The sequence below is a fragment of the Myotis lucifugus genome, unplaced genomic scaffold (assembly GCF_000147115.1).
Source record: "Myotis lucifugus unplaced genomic scaffold, Myoluc2.0 scaffold_4, whole genome shotgun sequence".
In the NCBI taxonomy this organism is placed as follows: Eukaryota; Metazoa; Chordata; class Mammalia; order Chiroptera; family Vespertilionidae; genus Myotis; species Myotis lucifugus.
In genome coordinates this window covers 6,925,005-6,949,706 of record NW_005871052.1, presented here as the reverse complement: position 1 = coordinate 6,949,706, position 24,702 = coordinate 6,925,005, and the positions used below count along the sequence as shown (strand labels likewise).

At 39.3% G+C, this 24,702-nt stretch overlaps 1 protein-coding gene and 1 pseudogene across 1 annotated transcript in view; one reads left to right on the top strand and one right to left on the bottom strand.

Annotated features, from left to right (window-relative positions):
• Positions 1-8,366: 8,366 nt before the first annotated feature.
• LOC102424149 lies at positions 8,367-11,039 on the top strand (annotated as a pseudogene).
• Positions 11,040-19,567: 8,528 nt separating this feature from the next.
• ATRX (ATRX, chromatin remodeler) overlaps positions 19,568-24,702 on the bottom strand; it is a 265,117-nt gene continuing 259,982 nt past the window's right edge. Inside the window, 1 exon segment of the mRNA XM_006082832.3 lies at positions 19,568-23,301. Within this exon segment, the coding sequence (XP_006082894.1) occupies positions 23,023-23,301 (279 nt within the window). The 3' untranslated portion in view covers positions 19,568-23,022.

The following is a 24,702-nucleotide window of genomic DNA, read 5'->3' as shown; positions in this document are numbered from 1 at the left end:
TTACAAATGGGACTATTCAACTAAAAGCTCCTGCCAGCAAAAGAACCATCAACAAAATGAAAAGGAACCTACTATTTGGGGAAACATATCCACCAATGATATATCTGATAGGGTTTAATTTCCAACCTATACAAAGAATTCATATACCTCAACACCAGGAGGAAAAACAATCCAATTAAAAAATGGGCAAAGGATCTGAATACACACTTCTCCAAAGAAAACATACAGATGGCCAATAGACACATGAAAAAATGCTGTCACTAATCAGCAGAGAGGTGCAAATTAAAACTACCATGAGGTATCACCTCACACCTGCCAGAATGGCTACCATCAATAAATCAACAAACAATAAGTGCTGGAGAGGATGTGGAGGAAAGGGAACTCTAGTACACTGCTGGTGGGAATGCAGACTGGTGCAGCCACTGTGGAAAATAGTATGGAGGTTCCTCAAAAAATTAAAAATGGCCATTTGATCAACTGTTCCCACTTCTAGGAATATATCCTAAGAAGTCTGAAACACCAATCAGAAACAATATATGCACCCATATGTTCATAGCAGTGTTATTTACAATAGCCAAGATCTGGAAACAAAGTGTTTATCAGTAGATGAGTGGATAAAGAAGCCTTGGTACATTTGCACAATGGAATACTATGTAGCTGTAAAAAAAGAAGGATCTCTTACCCTTTGAGACAACATGGAAGGACCTGAAGAGTATTATGCTAAGTGAAATAAGCCAGTCAGAGAAAGACAAGTATCACATGATCTCATTCATATGTGGAGTCTGAGGAACAAAATAAACTGATAAACAAAATAGAGACAGGCATGGATACATGGAACAGACTGATAGTTGTCAGAGGGGAGGGGAGTACTGGATGAAAGAAGGTGAAGGGATTAGCCAAAGAACATATATGTGCCTGGCCAGTGTGGCTCAGTGGTTGAGTGTCGACCTATGAACTAGGGGTTCACAGTTTCATTCCAGGTCATGGTACATGCCCAATCTCCAGTGGCCAACATGCGGGAGGCAGCCGATCCATGATTCTCTCTCATCATTGATGTTTCTATCTCTCCTTCTCCCTTCCTCTATTTGAAATCAATAAAAACATATTGTTTTTTAAAAGAACATATAGGCATAACCCACAGACACAGACAACAGTGTGGTGAAGACCAGGGGAAGGGGTAATGGAGGCTGGGTGGAGGTAGGCAAAGCGGTGGGGGGGGGGGGGAGCGGGGGGAGAATCGGGGACATCTATAATAGTGTCAACAATAAAAATAAAAATTTTAAAGATCTGAAAGAAGAAAATATAAGAAAGGGGGGATGATGGATAGAGCCGGATCTTTAAGGAGAGAGGAAGTTGGCTCCATAGCACAGGTAGGGGAATTCACCTATTGCCAGAAGGGAAACACTGAAACACAGGAGAAGGGGAAAGGAAAAGGTAAGTTTGTTCAGGGGACGGGGTGGAAAGGAGGTCAAGGGGTTCTGATTTGATGATGCTCTTGTCATGTCTCAGTGAATTAGGAGGCAAGGTCATTATCTCCTGAGTATAGAGAGGAGTATAGTAGGCAGCTGACTAGGAACACTTAGAAGGGTTTCTAGGCAGCTGAGTTTAGAGATCATGACTTTGTTGTGGTTCCAGTCCACAGAGTTATGGAATTTTCTTTCTGAGAAAAAGTTTTGGTGATTAGGATATCATAGGTTACTGTCAAAAAGTATCTTCTGGGCCCAGCCCAAGTGGCTCAGTTGGTTGAGCATCATCCTATGCACCAGAAGGTTGCTGGTTGATTCCTGGTCAGGGCACATACCTAGGTTGTGGGTTTGGTCCCTGCTGGAGGTACATATGGAGGACAACTGATAGGTATTTCTCACATGAATGTTTTTCTCTCTCCCTTCCTCTCTCTAAAAAATCAATAATATGTATATACTAGAGGCCCGGTGCACAAAAATTTGTGCACTCGGGGGGCAGGGGGGGGGGTCCCCCAGCCCGGCCTGTGCCCTCTCGCAGTCTGGGACCCCTCGGGAGATAACGACCTGCTGGCTTAGGCCTGCTCCCAGGTGGCAGAGGGCACGCCCAATCCCTAGGTGCAGCCCCTGGTCAGGCTCAGAGCCGGGCCGATTGGGGAGTTGGGGAGCCGCCCCCTCTCATGCACAGAGCAGGGCGGATTGGGAGGTTTCGATGCCACCCTCAGTCACGCTCAGGGTAGGGCTGATTGGGGGGTTGGGGCACCGCCCCCTGTCACACTCAAGGCAGGGTCGATGGGGAGGTTGCAGCGCCACCCCCTGTCATGCACAGAGCAGGGCCAATCAGGGGGTTGGGGCGCTGCCCCCTGTCACGCACAGAGCAGGGCTCATCAGGGGGTTGGGGCGCCGCCCTCTATCACCCACAGAGCAGGGCCGATCAGGGGGTTGGGGTGTCGCCACTGTCACACTCAGGGCAGGGCCGATGGGGAGGTTATCGCTCTACCCTGTCACACACAGAGCAGGGCCCGTGGGGGGGGGGGTGTTGGGGCGCCGCACCCTGTCACACACAGAGCAGGGCGGATAGGGAGGTTGTGGCCCCGCCCCCTGTCACACACAGAGCTGCAGGGCAATCAGGGGGTTTGGGCGCTGCCCCCTGTCACGCTGATCCCGGTGCTGGGAGGCATATTACCCTTTTACTATATAGGATAGAGGCCTGGGGGCCGGCTGGTTTGCCCTGAAGGGTGTCCTGGATCAGGGTGGGGGTCCCCACTGGGGTGCCTGGCCAGCCTGGATGAGGGGATGAGGGCTGCTTTCAGGCTGACTGAAGCTCCCAACCGCTCCTTTTTTTTCTCTTTTTTTATTTTATTCTGGGCCAGCTTTAGCTCTGGCTCTAGCTCTGAGGCTTCGTATCTGGTTTGTTTGCCATTCTATAATCAAAACAATGTATAACTTCAGCTCTGAGATCCCGGCTGGCTGAAAGCTGGTTTCAGCTTCTTATTTGCAACATAGTACATAGTTCCTTAGAGTTGCAACTCAGAGGCCGGCAAGTCAGGCGGGGAACGTTGGAGTCTGCAGTCCCTGGAGCAAGCAAGCCTCATGTTCGCTTCCAGCTGCCTGGCTGCCGGCCGCCATCTTGGCTGACAGTTAATTTGCATAAGGATATGCTGATTAGCCCATGGGAAGGGTAGCGGTCATACGCTAATTACCATGTTTCTCTTTTATTAGTGTAGATATATATATATATATATATATATATATATATATATATATTTTTTAACGTACCTTCTGTGTATTAGTTAGAGCAGAAGGCATATTGCCAGGCTTGATGAGTGAAGAGGAGGGTGAAGGCAGCAATTATAGACCACACTTTTGAAAGATTTAGCAGAAAAGAGAAAGGGAAGGAAAGATAGGACCATGGTTGGAGGAAGAAGCAGAGAAAGGACACTTTGCATTTGTTTTTTGGGTAGGAGAGACTTTGAGACCTAAAAAAGATGCTACGTACATACTCTAATGGAGGTAATATAAAGTAGTGTTTAAGAGCACAAGCTCTGGAGCCACCAGTGCCTGGATTCAAATTCTGACTTTGCCACTTACCTTAAAATTAAATAAGTCACTTAATTTTTCTGTGCCTGCTTTCACAATTGCAAAACAGGGGTGGTGGAAATCACAGTACCTACCTCAGGATTGCTGCAGTAATAAATGAAAAATATTCGTAGAACACTTAGGACTGTGACTGGCATATAGTACCAGTAACTGCTTGATAAGTGTTAGATATATTATCATTATTTAAACAAAAATCACATACAGGATATTTTAAAATATATTGTTATTGATTTCAGAGAGGAAGGGAGAGGGAGACAGAGATAGAAATATCAATGAGGACAGAGAATCATTAATTGGCTGCCTCCTGCATGCCCCCCACTGGGGATCGAGCCCGAAACCCTGGCATGTGCCCTTGATTGGAATCGAACCTGGGAGCTTTCAGTCCACAGGCCATTGCTCTATCCACTGAGCCAAACCAGCTAGGGCCACATGCAGGATATTAATGGGCAAATTTGGCAAGCTTTTTTCCTTATTGTAAAAGTATATATGTGCCTTTTAAAAAGTAGCTTTTGAAATATTATACAAGCATTTTTTGACTAAAGAAAAAACAGAAAATAAAGATAAGCAAAAAGAAGAAAACAAAAACAGTTGTATCTTCATTTTCTATCACCTTTAACATTCTGGTGTTTATCATTCCAGACTTTTTTCTACTTACCTAATAATGGTTTTCAAATTGTGTTTTGGTATATGTGCACGCATACAACAGGGAGGCCAGGAAACTACTTCCTCTGTGCTTTTGGGCTTTGTCTCTTTGGCAGCTAGGGTTAATTACCCTAATACATATGCTTGCCTCATTTTCCTTGAGTCTACACGATCCCCCCTCCCCCGCCCGCCAGGGAAGGCCAGACCCACTATACTCTGCCCCAGCCCTTGCTTCTTGGAACTCCAACACATGAGAGACCAAGGCCCTCCATCTGCCTAAATGGAAAGGAAAGCTCAGACACCTTCCCTGAGGCTCTGGTTCTAGAAATTCCTGCCTTCCAATTCCAGCGTGCAGAATGCAGATCTCCTATACTGACTGCCATAGGTCCACTATCCTCTTGCTCCTTGAAATGTGGTCTCTGGACCAGCAGCATCAGCATCACCCAAGAGCTTGTTAGAAACGCAATTTACGGGGCCCCACTTCATACCTATTATATTGGAATCTAAAACTTAACAAGCTCCCCATACATTAAAGTTTGAACCACATGGGACTATCAGAGGTCCGTTTAATTCTAGGATGAAGATTTCCCTAAATGTTCTTGAACACTAGGAATTTCAAGAACTTGCTTATCAGAAGTCTTATCTTTCATTAGGCCATTATGTTTAATGGAACAGGTTGAGCTATGCCTTCCTCAGGATTCCAGAGCATCCCGTTCAAACATTAAACATCTTTATGATCAAACTAACCAGAGGATGGAGCCATGGGGGGAAAAAACTGAATAACTCTGGTTCTAATGGGGATCTGATTTCTTCTGAATAGACATCAAACAATTTCCATTCAGAAGAGAACAAATTATGTTATGTGGGCCATGCAATCAGGGAACAAGGTCCCACCAGTAGATACAAAGGGACAGCTTCTGTGGGATATTTCTGTCCCTAGGTTTCATATACCATCCTAAGTCGGAAATGAGAAATGTCTATCAAAGTTCACTCACCCACTGATGTAAATTAAATAGGGAATAAGTGAAGGGCTGTTGAGAATACAGTAATTTTTTTCATGTAATAAACTATTTCTTTTAAATACCATAACTAGAAAATGTAAGACCTTATTTCACAAACATAACAGAGAATTACAAGATGTACTTCAGTCCTCAGTTAAAGCCAATTAAGAAGTAGGGACAGAATTTGTGACAACATGGATGTATCTTGAGAATATCATGCTAAGTGAAATAAATCACACAGAAAAAGTTAGGAGACATATGACTCCACTCAAATATGGAATATAAAACTGAAAGCAACAAATGAACAAACAAGAAAAACAAAAAGCCATAGGCACAGACAACAGTATAGTGTTCACCAGAGTGAAGGGGAGAGGTAGTGAAGGGTAAAGATAGTTCAAATATATAGTGATGGAAGATTATTTGACTTTGGGTGGGGGACACACACTGAAATATACATATCATGTATTATAGATCTGTACACTTGATAATTTTATTAACTGATGTCACCCTAATAAATTTGATTTAAAAAATAAATGGGGACAGAAATAAGAAAGAGAAGAGAGAATCAAGAAGGGGAAGGAGAAACACAAAGGGATCCAGAGAAAGAGATATACATATACATTTAGGGAACAGACTTTGATTTGTATTAACATTGCCAAAATGTTCTCAGGTAACATATGCCTGCCAAGACATTTACACAGAAGATCACCAAACATTTATCTCACACTTTTTCTGTCAGGTGCTGAGGATATTAAAGTGGGCAAAACAGATAGGGTTCCTGCCCTTCAGCAGCTCACGTATCTCTCAAGGGAGCAAGACATTAATCAAGTAATCACACAAATAACCATTTGTATTAGTTTCCTATTGCTGTTGTAACAAATTACCACTAATTAAGTGGCTTACAACAACACTCATTTATTATATTACAGTTCTGTAAGGATAGAAGTCTGACATGGTTCTCACAGGGCTAAAATAAAAGTGTCAACAGAACTGCATTCCTTTTTGTAGGTTCTAGAGGAGAATTATTTTCCTTTCCCTTTCTAGCATCTAGAGGCCACCCACATTTCTTGCCTCATGACCCTCTTCCTCCATCTTCAAAATCAACAACGTTGCCTCTCTCTGAGCCTTTAATTCCTTGTCACACTTGCCTGTGACTCTACTTCTGTCTCCCTCTTCCCTGATTACATTGAGCCCCTCCCATAATCCAGGTGACTCTCCCCATCTCAAGGTCATTTGATAAACCACCTTAATTCCTTAATTCCTGAACATTAATTCTCCATTGCCATGTAAATTAACATAATCACAGGTGCTGGGGATTAAGACATTGAGAGACCATTATCCTGCCTACCACACCATTTAATTACAAATTGTTCCTTACAGAAGCTATTGGCTTAAATAGGGTTGTGACCTGTGCACAAGTACAGAAGCATGGCATTTCTTGGAACTATCTTGAATTCTGTTCTTTGCTGCCTATATGTGTTTGCTGTTTCTTCTGAGATGCCCTCCTTCTGCATCTCTACATTTCCATATTCTAGCTCTGTAGGCCTTGTTTAAATGGTACCTAGACTTTATCAGGTGGAAAAATGAAAAAATATACTTAGTTTTGAACTTATTTTACCTTTAGGATTCTTAGTGCCTAAATGAATTTGTGAGGAAGCCACTACATTAAAAATGAGTTCTGATATCTGAAACCATTTTTTAAAGTAGTCACACTGGATTTTTCAGACACTTCTGTTTGGATCACAGAGGGAAATGAAAGGAGAAAGCCAAATGCTCTAGACCAGTGATGGCGAACCTTTTGAGCTCGGCGTGTCAGCATTTTGAAAAACCCTAACTTAACTCTGGTGCCGTGTCACATATAGAAATTTTTTGATATTTGCAACCATAGTAAAACAAAGACTTATATTTTTGATATTTATTTTATATATTTAAATGCCATTTAACAAAGAAAAATCAACCAAAAAAATGAGTTCGCGTGTCACCTCTGACATGCGTGTCATAGGTTTGCCATCACTGCTCTAGACAGCACTGAAGAGGGACAGAAGGGTGTGGATGAAAGGGGCCACATGCTAACCTGACAAGCTCAGGGAAGGCCTGCATGGCGGTCTTGCAAACTCAGAGACCTAAAGTAACCACAAAGGATGGTCTGAAATTAAACTTAACTAAAAGCAGTTATGGTGGGTAGTCACCTCCTAGGCCAGTATTTCACTGACAAGGTCAACCTTTACCATAACTGAGCTTATCTGTCTTTTTGCATCTATAACAACATACCCTTGAAATGTCTGGGTAACTTGTAACTTCCCTTTTTCTGGACCCCTTGGGGCACAACCTAATGTGCCTGGGCACCACGACACACACCACAAATTCCTTCATTGTTATCATGTTAATTGCTCCTGCACCCACCTAAGTATGTGTCTATCATTTTACTTTTTATCCAATCCCAGAGGTTTTCCCACTTTGCTTCCTCCAGCCTCTCTAGTCTATCACCAGTGGATTTCATGTAACCCACCTACGTCCCTTTCCTTTGATTGCAATGTATAAATATAGATGTAACCCGCCATTCTCCGGAGCATTATCTCAATTCGTTGAGGTTCTGCTTCCTGGCATATGCCAACAGTTTGGCTCAAATAAAATCACAACAATTCTTTACAGGTTTCAATGTGTTGTTTTTTTTTAAGTTAACAAGGGAACTCTGCTTGCCTACGTGGTGCTCAGTCTCCCAGGGACTGTCCAGCCCAGACCTGCACCACAGATGAAGGCCCAGGACATCCATATCACTTCGTGACTCCAATCAGAATGGGCACTCCTGGGGCCCTGGCGGTGCACGCTATTCCCACTGTCAGCCATGACCCTATTCAGAAGTGCCAAACGCAATGTCGGGGCAGCACAGGGATTATCAGAGCCCTAAACTCTTGTCCACATAGGAATTCTAATGAATCATTGATTGACCAGCACCATTTTACCAGTTGGAATTGATTTATCAGAAATGGGAATAAAGCCAACATATAATAGATGGCTGTTACTCGATGGTGATTATTTCTTTAAGCCAAAACATTTTTTTATTCCATAGGATCTTTGTCTCTTCATCTTTGAATTCCAATTACTATTGTTGGCAAATAAAATAAAAGGAGTTCATGTAGTTTTTGCCCAAGCTTGAGTCACCATGAGCAGTAGTTTAGGAAAAGAAAAAGTCTCTAAAGAGAAAGATAACCAAGTACCATCAGCCAAGGAAAGAGAAAAGGAGGCAAAAGCCTCTAGAGCAGTGGTTCTCAACCTTCCTAATGCCGCGACCTCATGTTGTGGTGACCCCCAATTTCATTGTTACAAATTGAACATAATTAAAGCATAGTGATTAATCACAAAAACAATATGTAATTATATATGTGTTTTCCGATGGTCTTAGGCGACCCCTGTGAAAAGGTTGTTCGACCCCCAAAGGGGTCGCGACCCACAGGTTGAGAACCGCTGCTCTAGAGGTTTTGGGAAAGAGAACAAAGAAAAAGAACCTAAGACCAAAGGGAAAGATGCCAAAGATGGAAAGAAGGACTCTGCTGCCCAACCGGGGATGGCTTTTTCAGTTGATAATACAATCAAATGGCCAAATCCAGCACCTGGGACTAGAAAAAAATCTAGCAACGCAGAGGTAATTAAGGAGCTCAACAAATGTCAAGAAGAGAACTCGATGTATTTGGAGTTATCCAAGAGGTCTATACACATATTGGCATCATCAATCAAAGAGTTGACTCAATTAACAGAACTTTATTTATATAGCAACAAATTGCAGTCTCTCCCAGCAGAAGTGGGTTGTCTAGTACTAGTAAATCTCATGACACTATCTCTAAGTGAAAATTCACTTACCAGTTTGCCTTACTGTCTTGATAACTTGAAGAAGTTGTAGATGCTTGGTTTATGGCATAATAAACAGAAATTCCTACAGTGGTGTATAGGCTAGATTCTCTCACCTCTCTTTACCTTCACTTTAATCATATAACTACTGTGGAGAAGGACATAGAAAAAACCTGTCAAAAACTCAGCATACTTAACTTTTGAGGGGGGACAAAAGCAAACAACTACCTGCTGAAATGGTGAATTATGTAACTTCATTATGCTGGATGTAGCTCACAATTAACTTGAACATCTTCCAAAGGAGATTGGAAACTGCACACAGATAACAACCTTGACTTGTAGCACAATGAACTGCTAGACCTCCCAGATACTATAGGAAACCTGTCCAGTTTAAGTCATATTGGTCTGAGATGTAACCAACTCTCAGCAATACCCAGATCACTGACAAAATGCAGTGCACTTGAAGAATTCAATTTAGATAACAATAACATTTCTACTTTACCAGAGAGCCTTTTATCAAGTCTTGTGAAACTGAATAGTTTGACCTTAGCTAGAAATTGCTTCCAGTTATATTCAGTAGGTGGTCCATCTCAGTTTTCCCTCAACATGGACAATTGGATCAATAAAATTCCATTTAGAATTTTCTCCAGAGCAAAAGTGTTAAGTAAGCTGAATATGAAGGACAATCAGTTGACATCACTTCCCTTGGATTTTGGAACTTGGACCAGTATGGTAGAATTGAATTTAGCCACTAATCAGCTCACAAAGATCCCTGAGGATGTGTCTGGTCTTGTTTCTCTTGAGGTTCTGATATTATCAAACAGTCTTCTAAAGAAGCTTCCCCATGGTCTTGAAAACCTTAGGAAGTTAAGAGAACTGGGTCTAGAAGAGAACAAATTGGAATCCTTGCCAAATGAAATGGCTTAATTTAAGGATTTACAGAAATTGGTCTTGACAACAACCAGTTGACCACTCTTCCCAGAAGCATTGGTCACCTTACCAATCTCACACATCTAGGCCTTGGAGAGAACTTACTTACTCATCTTCCTGAGGAAATTGGTACATTGGAGAACCTAGAACAGGGGTGGGCAACCCCTGGCCCACGTGCCAAACATGGCACACCAGTAACTTTTGCTGGCACGCGAAACCCTCTCTTATAATCTTCCATTTACAATTTTTTCTTAATATCGACTTTTTTATTTTTCAGATAAATTCAGTGTAGGTGCATCTTAGATAAATAAATAATTTTACATAACAAGTTATCTTAAAGACCATAGACATGGATTGACGAGAGAGGGGAAGAGCAATTTCTATGCCTCTGCCTTAACTCTCCCTGCCTTCGTAGATCTGACCAGTGTTTTGGTTTCATCCACATACATTGTGAATCTTTGTTCTCAGTGATGAATTTTGTTAAGTCTCGTAATAGGAGTAGCCTGACGGATGAAAGTAGTAGCTCGTGCATATCTCTGAAGGTCACGAAATATAAACCTGATGTAAAATCTCTGTCATCAGTGATGCAGCAGCAAAAGTCCCACTGATAATATCAAATGGAGTCATAAAGTTTTCTGTCGGACTATCAGTGTACATGTATACATTAAAAAAATAAATGTATTTTTCATCATCATATACTGTGTTTTTGTCACTCGAATGAATTTTATTATTTCTTCAAGATTCTTCACATACGTACACCTTAAGAGATATTAAGTAGGCATAACATGTTCTCAAAAAATTAGGGTTGGCACGCAGAAGAATTTTGAGTCAGAGATTTTGCTGGTTTTGGCACGCACTCACAAAAAGGTTGCCCACCCCTGACCTAGAAGAACTGTATTTGAATGACAACCCCAACCTGCACAGCCTTCCCTTTGAGCTGGCTCTTTGCAGCAAGCTTTCAATCATGAGTATTGAGAACTGTTCTTCCACCTCAGATTGTTGCTGGGAGTCCTTTGTTCAGTTCTTAAAGATGTAGGGTCCATATCATCCCATGGTCTGATACAAATCTGCTGGTCCAACACACTGTTCACAAATAATGTTTCATATCTATATGTAAGTCTATTTATGTAGATATTGCTATATTTGGCAAATTTATAAAGATTGCATTATGTGTTTCTGCTAATAGAGGAATCATAGTCATTTAGATTTTTTAAATTTCTGTACAAAAGGCTTATATAAGTTTTCTTTGCTGAACTTGATGGATGTTTTTCTGTTGTGTAATATGATGTGCCAGTTTGCTAAAAAAATTTCTAAACAAATTATGAATTTATTAAATTTAAGGGGCAGAGGTAGTACAGTTAGATATACTTTCTTTTAGCAAAAACAATGGGAAAATAATTTTGTTGCAACTTTTCATATACATATCCCCTTACCAATTGTCAGATCTGTATAGTATTACTAAGGCCTGGTGCACGAATTCGTGCATGGGTGGGGTTGGGCCGGCCCATCCCAGTCGGGGCCATCAGGGCCAGGCCGGCCACGGGGAGGGGACACGGGAGGTTGGCCAGCCGGCCCTGCCCCTGATCGGGGTAAGGGGTGCCAATCAGGCTGGTTGGCTGGCCACAGTGCACGTCATAGTGACTGGTTATCCTGGTCATTCTGGTCCTTCTGGTCGCTTGGCTTATATATATATATATATATATATATATATATATATATATATATATATATCGGCCCTGATGGTAGAATTTTTTTTAACTTACTTTGAAATTTAAATGTTATATATTGTTTACACTCAGAGTAAATCACTGGATTTTTTTGTTGTTGCTTTGATTTGCTCTGTTTTAATCAGTTAAATCTAGAGTTTATATCCTCTGCAAAGAATTTGAATCAGCTGGTTTAAATATTAAGATATTTGCTTTTTGAAACAACTGGCAAAGTGAAAAGATACAGTCAAAATTCTAGAATTTTTTTATTGTGATTCTCAGATCAATTGTCAAGAAAAATATTTGAATTGATTCTTTAGGTTGAGGGGAGGGTATTGAGACCTCTTCTAGTATAAATATCTTTTCTTAAATTTGGGGAACAGAAACTTGTAGTGTAAAGGAGTTTTCATTCCTAAAAGTTGCAGGTTCACAAAAAATAACAGAATAATTTGGCAAAAAAATACATAAACACGCACATTCTATACATGTATATATAATACTATATAAATATTTATTACAAACTATAATAGGTAACTTCAAGGATTTCTCCTTAGTCTTGTGCAATGAAAATGAATGTTTTTCTTTGAACACTGCAATATATGTATGTTTCAAGGTTATTTAACAGTGTACTGTGGTTTTATATCTTGACTTGCCTTGTAGATCTTTTAGTTCTGGAATATCTGCATCTAAGCACAATATCTTCACACTGTGCTGTATTACTGCTGAACTATATGCACTTTTCCCCACATGTGGTGTACTGGCTTCAAAAAATTCAGTTCAGTACTGTTGATTTTAATATCATCTTTCCTTTCTTGGTAGTTGTTAATACAGTATGGAAAAGAGGCATGTTGCATAGAAGCCATTGATAGTTCAGTGGGAATTCTGTAAGATGTGCCTGTGCTCTTTGATGTATTTTCTTTGCTTTACTGCTTTTAAGGCTGGCAGTGTTGTAAATGTGTGCCCCTTATACAGTTACTTTTGATAGTGTCAATCTAAGTTGGTTTAAATTTTAGAGAGACTCACAGAGCAAGTGCATTCTAGATATCATTCTAAAAAACACACCTCACATAATGAATAACCATTATGTGTAATTACATATTGCTGCTTGGATTTATTTTTTTATTCCCATTTACATGGGCATTGTGTTTTAAAGAAAATAACTTTTGAATTAAGGCCATGATATTAAGATAGAAATTTGAGGTGTTGTTTTGCTTTTCCTGGTGCTCAAAATCAGGAATAAGTTTGAGGTGAAACCTATATTCATATAATTGGCAAATTTTTAAGTCAACTAAGAAATGGAAGACAGGTGAAGATATAAAACCCTAGAATGCATAAATGTGCTGTAAAACTATTGTATATTCAATGGATTTTATCAAGTAACTAGAGGCCCGGTGCACAAATGCATGCATGGGTGGGGTCTGGCCAGCCCACCCCGATCGGGGCTGAACGGGCCAGCTGGTGGGTGGGGGGGCCTTGGGAGGTCTTCTGGCCCAGACCCTGATGGGGGGGGGGGTGATTGGGGCCAGGGCTGGCCAGGGGGAAGGGCCATGAGCCAATCAGGGATGGGGCAGCTGGAAGGAGGGGCCGAGGGAGGTTGGCTGGCCAGCCCTGCCCCTGATCTGGCCAGTTGGTCAGCCACAGTGGGCATAATAGCGCCCAGTTGTTCCAGTTGTTCTAGTCATTCCAGTCGTTCCAGCATTCTGGTTGCTGGCTTTTTATATATATAGATATCCTTTCTTCTTTTATTCCCCATCTACTGTGGCTTTTCAGTAAAGATTTTGGGAAAAAAAGAGGGACAGAAGGAAGTGCCTTGAAAACATCAAAGGGGAGTACAGTTTTTCTATTTCTTTCAGACCATGCTTAAAGTTAAACCAGACAAGTGAGAACTGATAAGCAAAAGAAAAAAATAGCAAGGTATTCTGAATGGTTTGCAAAAGTCTTGGATTAAATTGTGGTTCTAGAAAGAGTTGTAAGCTTGTGGCAAAACATAGATTTAGATACATACTTTTGAATCCTGCCTCTTTCTTTTTATTTTTCTTTATTGATTAAGGTATTACATATGTGTCCTTATTGCCCCCCATCCCCCCACTCATGCCCTCACCACCCTGATATCTGTGTCCATAGGTTAGGCTTATATGCATGCATACAAGTCCTTTGGTTGATCTCTCCCCCTTACCCCCACCTTCCCCTACCTTCCCTCTGAGGTTGACAGTCTGATCGATGCTTCTCTGTCTTTGGATCTGTCCCTGTTCATCAGTCTACGTAGTTCTCTATATTCCACAAATGAGTGAGATCATGTGGTATTTATCTTTCTCTGACTGGCTTATTTCGCTTAGCATAATGCTCTCTAGTTCCATCCATTCTGTTGCAAATGGAAAAAATTCCTTCTTTTTTACTGCAGCATAGTATTCCCTTGTGTAGATGTACCACGGTTTTTGAATCCACTCATCTACTGATGGGCACTTAGGCTGTTTCCAGTTCTTAGCTATGGTAAATTGTGCTGCTATGAACATAGGGGTGCATATATCCTTTCTGATTGGTGTTTCTAGTTTCTTGGGATATAGTCCTAGAAGTGGGATCACTGGGTCAAATGGGAGTTCCATTTTTAGTTTTTTGAGGAAACTCCATACTGTTCTCCACAGTGGCTGCACTAGTCTGCATTCCCACCAGCAGTGAAGGAGGGTTCCTTTTTCCCCACATCCTTGCCAGCACTTGTCGTTTGTTGATTTGTTGATGATAGCCATTCTGACAGGTGTGAGGTGGTATCTCATTGTCGTTTTGATTTGCATCTCTCAGATGGTTATTGACTTTGAGCATGTTTTCATATGTCTCTTGGCCTTCCTTCTGTCTTCTTTCGAAAAGTATCTATTTAGGTCTGTTGCCCATTTTTAGATTGGGTTGTTTATCTTCCTTTTGTTAAGTTGTATGAGTTCCCTACAAATGTTGGAGATTAAACCCTTGTCGGTGATGACATTGGCAAATATGTGCTCCCATGCAGTGGGCTTTCTTGTTGTTTTGTTGATGGCTTATTTTGCTGTGCAAAAGCTTTTTATTTTGATGTAGTCCCATTTGTTTATTTTCTCTTTAGTTTTCATTGCCCTAGGAGCTGTATTGGTGAAGAAATTGCTTCGGCATATGTCTGAGATTTTGCTGCCTGTGGATTCCTCTAGTATTTTTATGGTTTCTCATCTTATGTTTAAGTCCTTTATCCATTTTGAGTTTATTTTTGGTGTAAGTTTTTGAGTTTATGTATGGTGTAAGTTGGTGGTCTAGTTTCATTTTTTGCATGTATTTGTCCAATTTTTCCAACACCATTTGTTAAAGAGACTATCTTGACTCCATTGTATGTTCTTGCCTCCTTTGTCAAATATTAATTGGGTTGATTTCTGGGTTCTCAATTCTATTCCACTGATCTATATGTCTGTTCTTGTGCCAGTACCAGGCAGTTTTGAGAACAGTGGCTTTGTAATACAGCTTGATATCTGGTATTGAAATCCCACCTACTTTGTTCTTCTTCCTCAGGATTGCTGCAGCTATTCGGGGTCTTTTTTTATTCCAGATGAATTTTTGGAGAGTTCGTTCTAGGTCTGTGAAATATGCCATACGTATTTTAATGGGGAGTGCACTGAATCTATAGATTGCTTTGGGTAGTATGGACATTTTAATGGTGTTGATTCTACCAATCCATGAACACGGTATGTTCTTCCATTTGTTTATGTCTTCTTCTATCTCTTTTTTCAATGTCCTGTAGTTTTCTGAGTACAGGTCTTTTACCTCCTTAGTTAAGTTTATTCCTAGGTATCTTAATTTTTTTGGTGCAATGGTAAATGGGATTGTTTTTTTAGTCTCTCTTTCTGTAAGTTCACTATTGGTGTATAGAAATGCCATAGATTTTTTGGCGTTTATTTTGTATCCTGCTACATTGCCAAATTCATTTATTAAGTTTAATAATTGTTTGATGGAGTCTTTAGTGTTTTCTATGTACAGTATCATGTCATCTGTGAATAAGGACAGTTTTACTTCTTCTTTTCCAATTTGGATGCCTTTTATTTCTTCTTCTTGTCTGATTGCAATGGCTAGTACTTCCAGTACTATGTCGAACAGCAGTGGTGAGAGTGGACATCCCTGTCTTGTTCCTGTTCTTAGGGGAAATGGTTTTAGTTTTTTCACATTGAGTATGATGTTGGCTGTGGGTTTGTCATAGATGGCTTTTATTATGTTGAAGTATAATCCTTCTATTCCCACCTTGTTGAGAGTTTTTATCAAGAAAGGGTGTTGGATTTTGTCAAATGCTTTTTCTGCATCAATTGATATGACTATGTGATTTTTATCTCTCAATTTGTTTATGTGATGTATCACATTTATTGATTTGCAGCTGAATCCTGCCTCTTTCAGTTATATGACACTGAGTGAATAATTTAATTATTTTAAACCTATTTCCTCTTCAGTAAAACAGGAATTATAAAAGTGACTAGTCATACTGCCTGACACATAATAGGCATTCGATAAATATTTTGGTATGAGAGATGATTCTTACAGGTGAAGTAACTTGTCCAAGATTACACAGATAGAACCCCAAATTCTAGCATATTAAAATTATTTTGCTATTTCTTAGTTCTTTGGAAATATATATATATAAGTTATTCATGGTTCTCGTGGCACATCTCTATAACTCAAGAATATTTGCCCCTGTCCTGACAGAGATCACTATACTAACACAGAACTTTGCTTCCTTGTGAATACAGCAGCATTTCTAAATTATGATTTTTGAAGTACTTGATACATCAATCTGCCTCGTTTGAGGAAGGCTGAATGATTGTAAGCTTGGCATTGGACACTGAGATCCAGAAAGTGAAACATTTCTTCTAGATCTTATTGAGCTGTGCTATGTGGTGACAGAACCTTTTAAACAAATATCCCTCGGAAACAAAATCCTGAAGTGAATGCCCTGGATACTAAATTAAAGTCATAGGGTATATGCCAGGGGTCCTCCCATTTTACAGTTGTCACACAGAAATTTCTTTCCCCTTCATTTTAGTTCACATACTCCTCTAATTCCCACAAACACTTCTCATTTTAAAGCTTAGTTCAGTACCAATTATTCTGAAATTTTGCTTAATGTGGTCTGGCAGATTGAAAAAATGAATTGTAATACAAGAGAAATAGGAGGCATCTTAATGGAGTGGAATAAAAACTAGAAGACATGTATTCCTTGGGCATCTCTTCCCCCATCCCCCCGCCCCCACCTCCCCGTGATTGTACCAGTAGAGAGAGCTGGGCTACAGGGTCTCTAAGATCCCTAGCACTTGTAGCATTCTATGCTTCTAACCCCCCTTCCCGCCCTCTCTCACACTGAGGTATTAGAATATAAAGGTGTGTGTGTGGTGGGGTGGGGGGAGATAATTTGTAGAAGTGGGGAAAAATTGCAGGCAGGCAGTTCAGCCAGTAGAGTGTGCACGATGTGGGAAGAGGGGGCAGGAAAACTTGCTAACAGAATAAAATATTTACTATGCTAAGGATAGGGTCCAAACAAGCCTGCATCATTAATACCTTTGAAGCTCAACCTCCACCATGTATTGTTGAAAACCTACCAAGAGCTGGGAATGCACCAACAAGACCTCAGATGATTATATTAACCATGTTTCCTTTCTCTTAAGTTCAGTTTTGGTTTCACTGAAATGTATTCAGGAAGCTAGACACAGGCTCCCACCTGCTTTGCTACTGGCATGTGGGGACAAGCAGCTACAGAAAAAAAAATTACTATTTCACTCTTTTCTTCTATTAGTTTTCATAGTTTTTGTCACAAGATTTGACTCTTGATAAAAACCACAGCTCAAAAAGTATGCTATATGTGTTTTACTTGAGTCAATATAAACTCCTAGTCACTATACTAGTAAACTTCATCCAGACCAGACAATTTAAATATTGGCCTAATTTGGACTTTAAAGTTATGAACAATAGAAAGGGAAGTTACCAATTATTTGCTTAAAAGTTGACTAAAAAAGGTGATTTATATTTACCTTAATGTTTTGTCATGCATATAACCCAATCAGGCAACCAAAACGAGTCAGATCCTTAAGCATGTTTTTTTCATTTTCAGCCGAGTTCCAGAGGCAGTTAAGAAACCCAGATCTGGAAGTGCCTCTGGGCAAAGATAAAGGTTACAGCTTGTGGAAATGGTAATTAGAGCCAATTACAACTTGACTTATCTGCTTTGCCATTAAAATGCCTGTCAGACTTCTCATTTTCTAAACAGAGGGGGGAAAAAAGGTATAGCTTAGTGGAGGGAGAGAGTTAGCCAAAGGGGAAGGATTTCTAATTCTGCTCACAAACTGAGTGTGTAACCTTAGACAAACACTCTGCCTTTTGTGCTTTGCTCACAGTCAACTCTAACTCTTGGAGCTGAAAGGGACCACAGGAAATCACCTGGTCTAGTCTTTTGACTTTAAGAAATTAAGGCATTATTATAGTCTCATTTTCCAAACGAGATATGAACAACAATTCAAGTTAACTAGAATGTCTCCTGTCTCCTAAGTGCAATAGATTTTATTTTGGTCCTTGAGCTTAACTGTCATGAAGACACTCTTCTCACAGGTATTGCATACAGGTTAATACAAGACTGTAAAGCACATTGAAAACACCAAGGGAGCTTATAAATAAAACATTACCAACAGAGATACCAGAGCTTGGAATAGATGGGTCTCAAAGAAAAGTAACAGGTGTGGATTTAGCCCTTTAAAGAATTAGCTTGAGGAAAGAAATAGAATTACATTCAACTTAGTTAAAAGGACCAAACTCACTTGCTGCAAATATGTGAGTGTAATAAAGAGTAGGTGAAATTTTCCTTGTAAAATAAAAAATCCTGAACAAAGTGGACTCCTTGGGGGAAGGGTAAAAGGAAATAACAGGTTTTTCTTACAACTTAAGAATCCTATACAACCTCTAATGATTTTTTTGCCTTTTGTCCTTAAAATGATCTGTAGGCAGTCACTGAATGCCTGGACTCATTATCTTCCTGTCTCCAATCTGTCTTCACTTTGCATTCTAAACCATTCAAATTACTCCTGCCCAAATCACAATCTTTACCAGCTACTTTGAACACATCAACCCCCTCACAAATCCTTGTTATCCCCCGTATTGAATTACTCATTCATGATTTCAAGGCTGTCCATCAATCTACCCCAATCTAGTCTCTTTCCTGATCCTTCTCCACCTGTATTCCTTTTCTTTCAATACTACACTTTCTCTTCATATACCTGAAACAAATCCCATTCTTGTATCTGATAAGTCATCTCTTCACCTTTCTTGAAAATCAACTTGTATTTGATGTGAGGGGCTGAGTCTACTTAATAGGTAGAAGCCTAATGGTTGTCATCGAATATGATCAGCTAAGGGAGATTAGCGCTTCCCTCTTCCTTACATGTTTCTATCTGGGATGAGCAAGGACAGGATGGTCTGGAGCAGAATGTGGAGAAGTGCTGCTGGGTAGAGATTGCTTGGAATATGTGCTAGTTCTAAGTATTAGAGGGTCTGCAGTATTTTAGGATTTGTCTCACCTTTTCATTCAATTAACACTTGATCTTTAATAAAAGCCTCAATTCATATGCTGTCGTCCTTGGTGAACATGTGTAGCGGTCACTATCAGAAATACAGATACCTAGAGTGAGGGAAGGAAGGGTGATTCCCTTAGTTAGCCAAGTAGGCACAATGGTGTCAGGAAGGTTGTTCCAAAAAGAGGTGGCAATATTACATTGTACAGTATTACTCTGAGGAGTAAAACTCTTAGATGAGGGTGGGAGGGGCCATTCTATTATTAGATCCAACATGAGTGATATGGGCAGAATCTGATTACCTGGCAGATATTGAGCTTAGAAACAATATGTATTTTGGATTTTCAAATTTTATTCACCTCAATATAACAGCATATATAAAATGTTGCACAGACAAAAAGCATTTCTAAAACCTGGTCACTCCTTTGGGATTGGCACAGAATACAGTTTTGAGAAAAAAAAATTCAATGGTAGAATTTTCCTCTCTAAGGTCAGATTTGATTTGGAGATAGTCAAAAGTCACTTGAGAATAAGTCTGGTGAAATAAGGTGGGTAATAATCTGAACATAAATTTTAGTGAAATACGGATGTAAAAGGATAACCTCTCTTCCTCTTAGAGTAAGTATCTGTAAGCTTCACAACATGCCACCCTCAAAAGAAACAATGATTACTAAGATAATTGTTTTTAAAGTTTTGTTTGGGGCACAGAAATATGTATCTGATTTTATGATACTAAAGCAAGAACAGGCATAGCTAGGGAAGACTACAACACATTCAGCTTCTTTGGAGGCCAGGTAATAAGGTTTTCCATCAACCTCCTATGGCTTCAGGATGGTAAGCAGCTTTTGTACAGATGTGGACCGGTAGTCCTGTTTGACTTAAATGAGTGATGCAGTTCTTGGGAAGCAGAAAGTGGTGCTGGATTACACAAAGACAATCAAAACTAACACAAACACACATAGGCTTCCTGGTATGTAAATTATTTTTGAGGTTAAAGATCTCCTTTTACAGAATTTAGTATATAACAAATTTAAAAACCAAACTTCTTGACCTCCCAACATTAAATAACTAAATGTGCAAAAGAACCACCATTAAATATGGCATAAAAAGCTATACATTTTCTATGAAACAATATATGCACAGATTTTCAAAGCTGTGAAAATGCAATAAAGAGCACAACACATTTTGGTCACTTTATTAAATGACATTAAATAGTTTAAGTTTCAACTACTAAACAGCACTTTGAATGGTGAAAACACAGATAGTATTATTGTCATACTGAATGCTTTTCTTTAAAAACACAATTCCAGTCCTTATATATATTACAAAACAGCCTCAAAGGAAGAAGTGACATCTTTTCTACAGTACTTAAGGTACTCAATACAGAACTGAAAAGCAGTCTAACAGAAACAAAGGCAAGTCTTCACAGCTGTATGATTTCAGCAGCCAAAGCTGGATGATGACTGAAACATTACTATACAACTGGGACAAAACATATACAATATCACAATACTAAGCAAAAATGCTTTACACCCAAAGAAATAAAACAGGTTACAAAATGTGGAGAATTTAGCAGGCAAAACTGTATTACAAGCAACATTTTAAATCGTCATTTTTAAGCCATTGCAACTATTTAAAACATCTAAAACAAATATAAAACTGAGCCTTTTAGTATCTTATTGACGTGATTTTTGTCTTTAAATATTTGTTAAAGCTTGATTTTATACTCAAAGTACATATTATGTAGCTAAAATGTCAAGTGAGAATAGTGTATGCAAAGTGGTCCAAGTTTTATTTCAAACTCTCTTATTTCCAATTAATTAATCCTTCTATGCATTATTTTTAAGTCATAGTTTCATCGTGGTAAAACGGTTTAGAAAGTTGCTTAAAATTTTCACATCTATGTCTTTGAGCAGGTAATTAGACCATGTTGAAAGTTCCCAGGTCTAATAAATCAGATTTAAAGTATCCTGGACTTGTAGAAATACCGACTGAGAACAGTTGTCCAGAGTATACTGTCTTCAAATATTTACCTCATAAATCTGGATTTTTTCAGTTCTCCTAAAGTAAACACACATCTCCCCGCCCCCCAATTAAATAAATTTGATTATATGGCTGGTATAATATCCAAATATATGGAATTTGTTAGTGATAATTCATCATGGGAGGTGGGGGGGGTGGATCCTACAAATCTTACAAGTTTCATTATCACAAACCTAGTGCTCTTGGATGTTTTATCACTAGTTCTTTCAAGATAAAAATGGAAATCTCATAACCATCCAAACATCTCAAAAGAGTTTTAGCTAATGTTAAACTCATTCTAATCCAGTGATACCTGGAACAAATCAATCTTCCATTCAACTTTCTTTTTTCTAGAATTCCTTAGCTGTTTCCACTTCCTGTTATATCATCATCTCAAAATTGTTTTTGTCATGTTGAGTTGACTCCCATAGTCTAACAATCTTTTTAAGAAACTCAAGCAACCAAATTGTACATGAATAAACTTATAGGTTATTTTTACAGGTCTGGATAAAGAAAAACAACAATGTAATGATTTTCTAGTAAAACTTCACAAAGGGGTATTACATGAATTAATTTGGATCAACTATTGCCTCAAGGACCTAAACTTTAAAAAAAATCAAACTGAGACATAATTTAAGAAAACAGGGAAGTTGGGGGAAAAGAACATGATGAGAGAAAAGAAGATGAGCATAGAAGCCAGTGATCCTTATCTTTAAAAGTAATTAATTCACAATACTGACAGTACTGGGAATTGTTAAAGCACATTCCTCATGTGAATTTAAAGTCCGCAATGGTTCTGCCATTTTGATGTTGTTTATAAAACAGGGTGTGAACTTAACAACCACAATGTCATCCTTAACCTCCTAAAATGCTAGAACTTGATTTTGTTAGACCACATCCCACTGCCAGCAATAGGATGAAGCACTAGCACTGGCACCAAGCATTTAAGAGATGTGCTTTATATTAGTGCCAGGAGAGAGAAAAATTCATGTGTGGAAGATAATTCAGAACCCTGAAATTTTACCAGTAATTATTTCAGTACATATAACTGAAAATAAAAAATGGCAGAAAGTCTCAAGAAGAATAAGGAATTCTCTTCTTAGGCTGTACTTAAGGCTGTTTATACAATACTAAGATAACTGCAAGATTCCTCCAAGTTTTAGAGCAGTAGTATTTAAGAATATTGCACACAATTCTGTGTCAAAGATAACCCTTAGTTTCTAATTTTCAGTCACAGACATGATCTAGCAAGAGCCCAGTTTCAGACTTCAGTCAAAAAAACATTAAAAACATTTCAATTACTTTAATCAATAAATTGATTAAGTACAAAATTATTTTATAACTTGAGGAATCAACTCTAAGAACTCAGCTGTGTTTTTATATGTAAAGAATGAATATATAAATCTGTATTATTTCCTAAATTCATTAATTTCATGACAATTTTATGGTCACTAAAAGCAGGCATAAAAATTTAGAGAGGAAATCTGTGGAGGTGTTACTGTTATGGAACGACTTGTTTTCACTGAAAACAATTTGAAATATCTTCTGTACTCAATGTGTGTAAGAAGATTCTAGGCAACATCACTGACAAATGTCAGGAAGAAATGGTATGCCCTATTTTTAAAAAATTTTAAACTAATATGGAAGATTGGCATTTAAGGGGACCAAACTATTTTTACAGTTGAGTTCTGTTAAGTCATTGATTCCTAAAAAAATAAAAGATCTTTCTATGATTTTAACAATCCTTTAAGCTTTTAGTGCAAAATCACATTGATTTCCCTTGGGAAGGTCCTGGATTTTTGCTTCTCATTGGGGGTGGTGCACGCTGTAATGGTGGTGGCTGCATACCACCAGCCATTGACTGATACATTCCTCTCATATCAATCTGCTGGTAGTTAGAAGGATTCATGATTAAATTTGGAGGCTTTGGCATCATGAGGTGACCTAGTGTTGCTTGTTGATAAGTCATTTGTTGCTGTTGCTGCTGATTGTACTGCTGCTGGAGCCTTCGGTTCATAAGTATTCGCTGAACACAGCTGATTAACTAAAGAGAGAAAAGGGAGCTGTTACAAGTGCATGACCTGTTTCAAAGAGGCAAGTATCAAGTTTTGGGTTAAAATCAATTTGTTAGGGGGTACCATACCAAAAAGAAAACACATTATTGTTATCACCATTACTAATTTGATGGCATTCACAGGACCATTACTGTAGAAACCAGTTAGTAACACCATTTAGGGCTAAATTCTCCTAATGACTTAACTATTGTATTGCAAGCAGCATTTAGGTTAGTTACCATAGTAACCTGTCTTACACTGTGATTAGTCTCAAGTATTAGTTACAGCACTTTTTGTCAAGTCTCCTTTCTTTGTCATTCTTTTGAATATTTCACATTATGACATATAAATAAACATTTTTAGTGACAGACACCAAAGGGAAAAAGCGCTCACAGTAGGAATAATTCCTACCTGGAATGTCTGAAATTTCCTAACAGAATTTAAAACTTTACAATGTTTTCTAAGTAAAATTCATGCCACAGAAATTGATTCTCTGGTGTCAAGAGTTGAAATTTCCCAGTGCAAGGCAGGTGGCAAGCAAAGGACTGCTGGGAAAGATGATCAAGGATCTTAGGATCTGCATTCTTTTTTTTTTTAAAAGCAACATTTTACTTTTGTTATGATAAAATAATGCTATAGAAATTCCTTTTTAAGATCCAGGATATATAAAAAATAAAATTATATGGATGACAGCATATATAAACTTCAAGGGAACTCATTAGGGAAGATATTGCTCCTTTGTAACAAAAGATATTGCCTTTTCTTGACATTACTAGGTTTTTTTGACAAAATTTCTTCTAGAAATAACCATGTCTATCCGTCCATATGAGAGATGGTTATTGACATAGACGTCACACAAATGCCTTATCCTATATCTTAAAGAGGAAATACGCTAACTGACCCTCACGCCGTTGCAAAGATGGCGATGCCACAGCCAATAAGAAGGGAATATGCTAATTGACTGCCCCACCCTCAAAGATGGTGGCGCCCACAGCCAATAAGGAGGGAATATGCTAATTGACTGTCACGCCCTCAAAGATGGCAGCGCCCACAGCCCCAAGATGGTAGAGCCCTGTCTCCTCAGCCCCCCAGCCGCCCAGGACTGGCCCAAGGCACAGGCAAGCCTCGGCTGTCGGCTGCCCAGCTGCCCAGGGCCGCCCGAGGCTCAGGTAACCAGGGACAGCTGAGGCTTGCGCTGCTGGCAGTGGCAGCAGCAGAGATGTGATGGGGACGTTGCCTTCCCTTGATCGCTGGGTCATCTCCTGCCCATGAGGCCTCCCAGACTGTGAGAGGGGGCAGGCTGGGCTGAGGGACACCCCCTTCAGTGCATGGATTTTCATGCACTGGGCCTCTAGTTATAAATAAAAGAAAATTAAACATAACCAAAATAC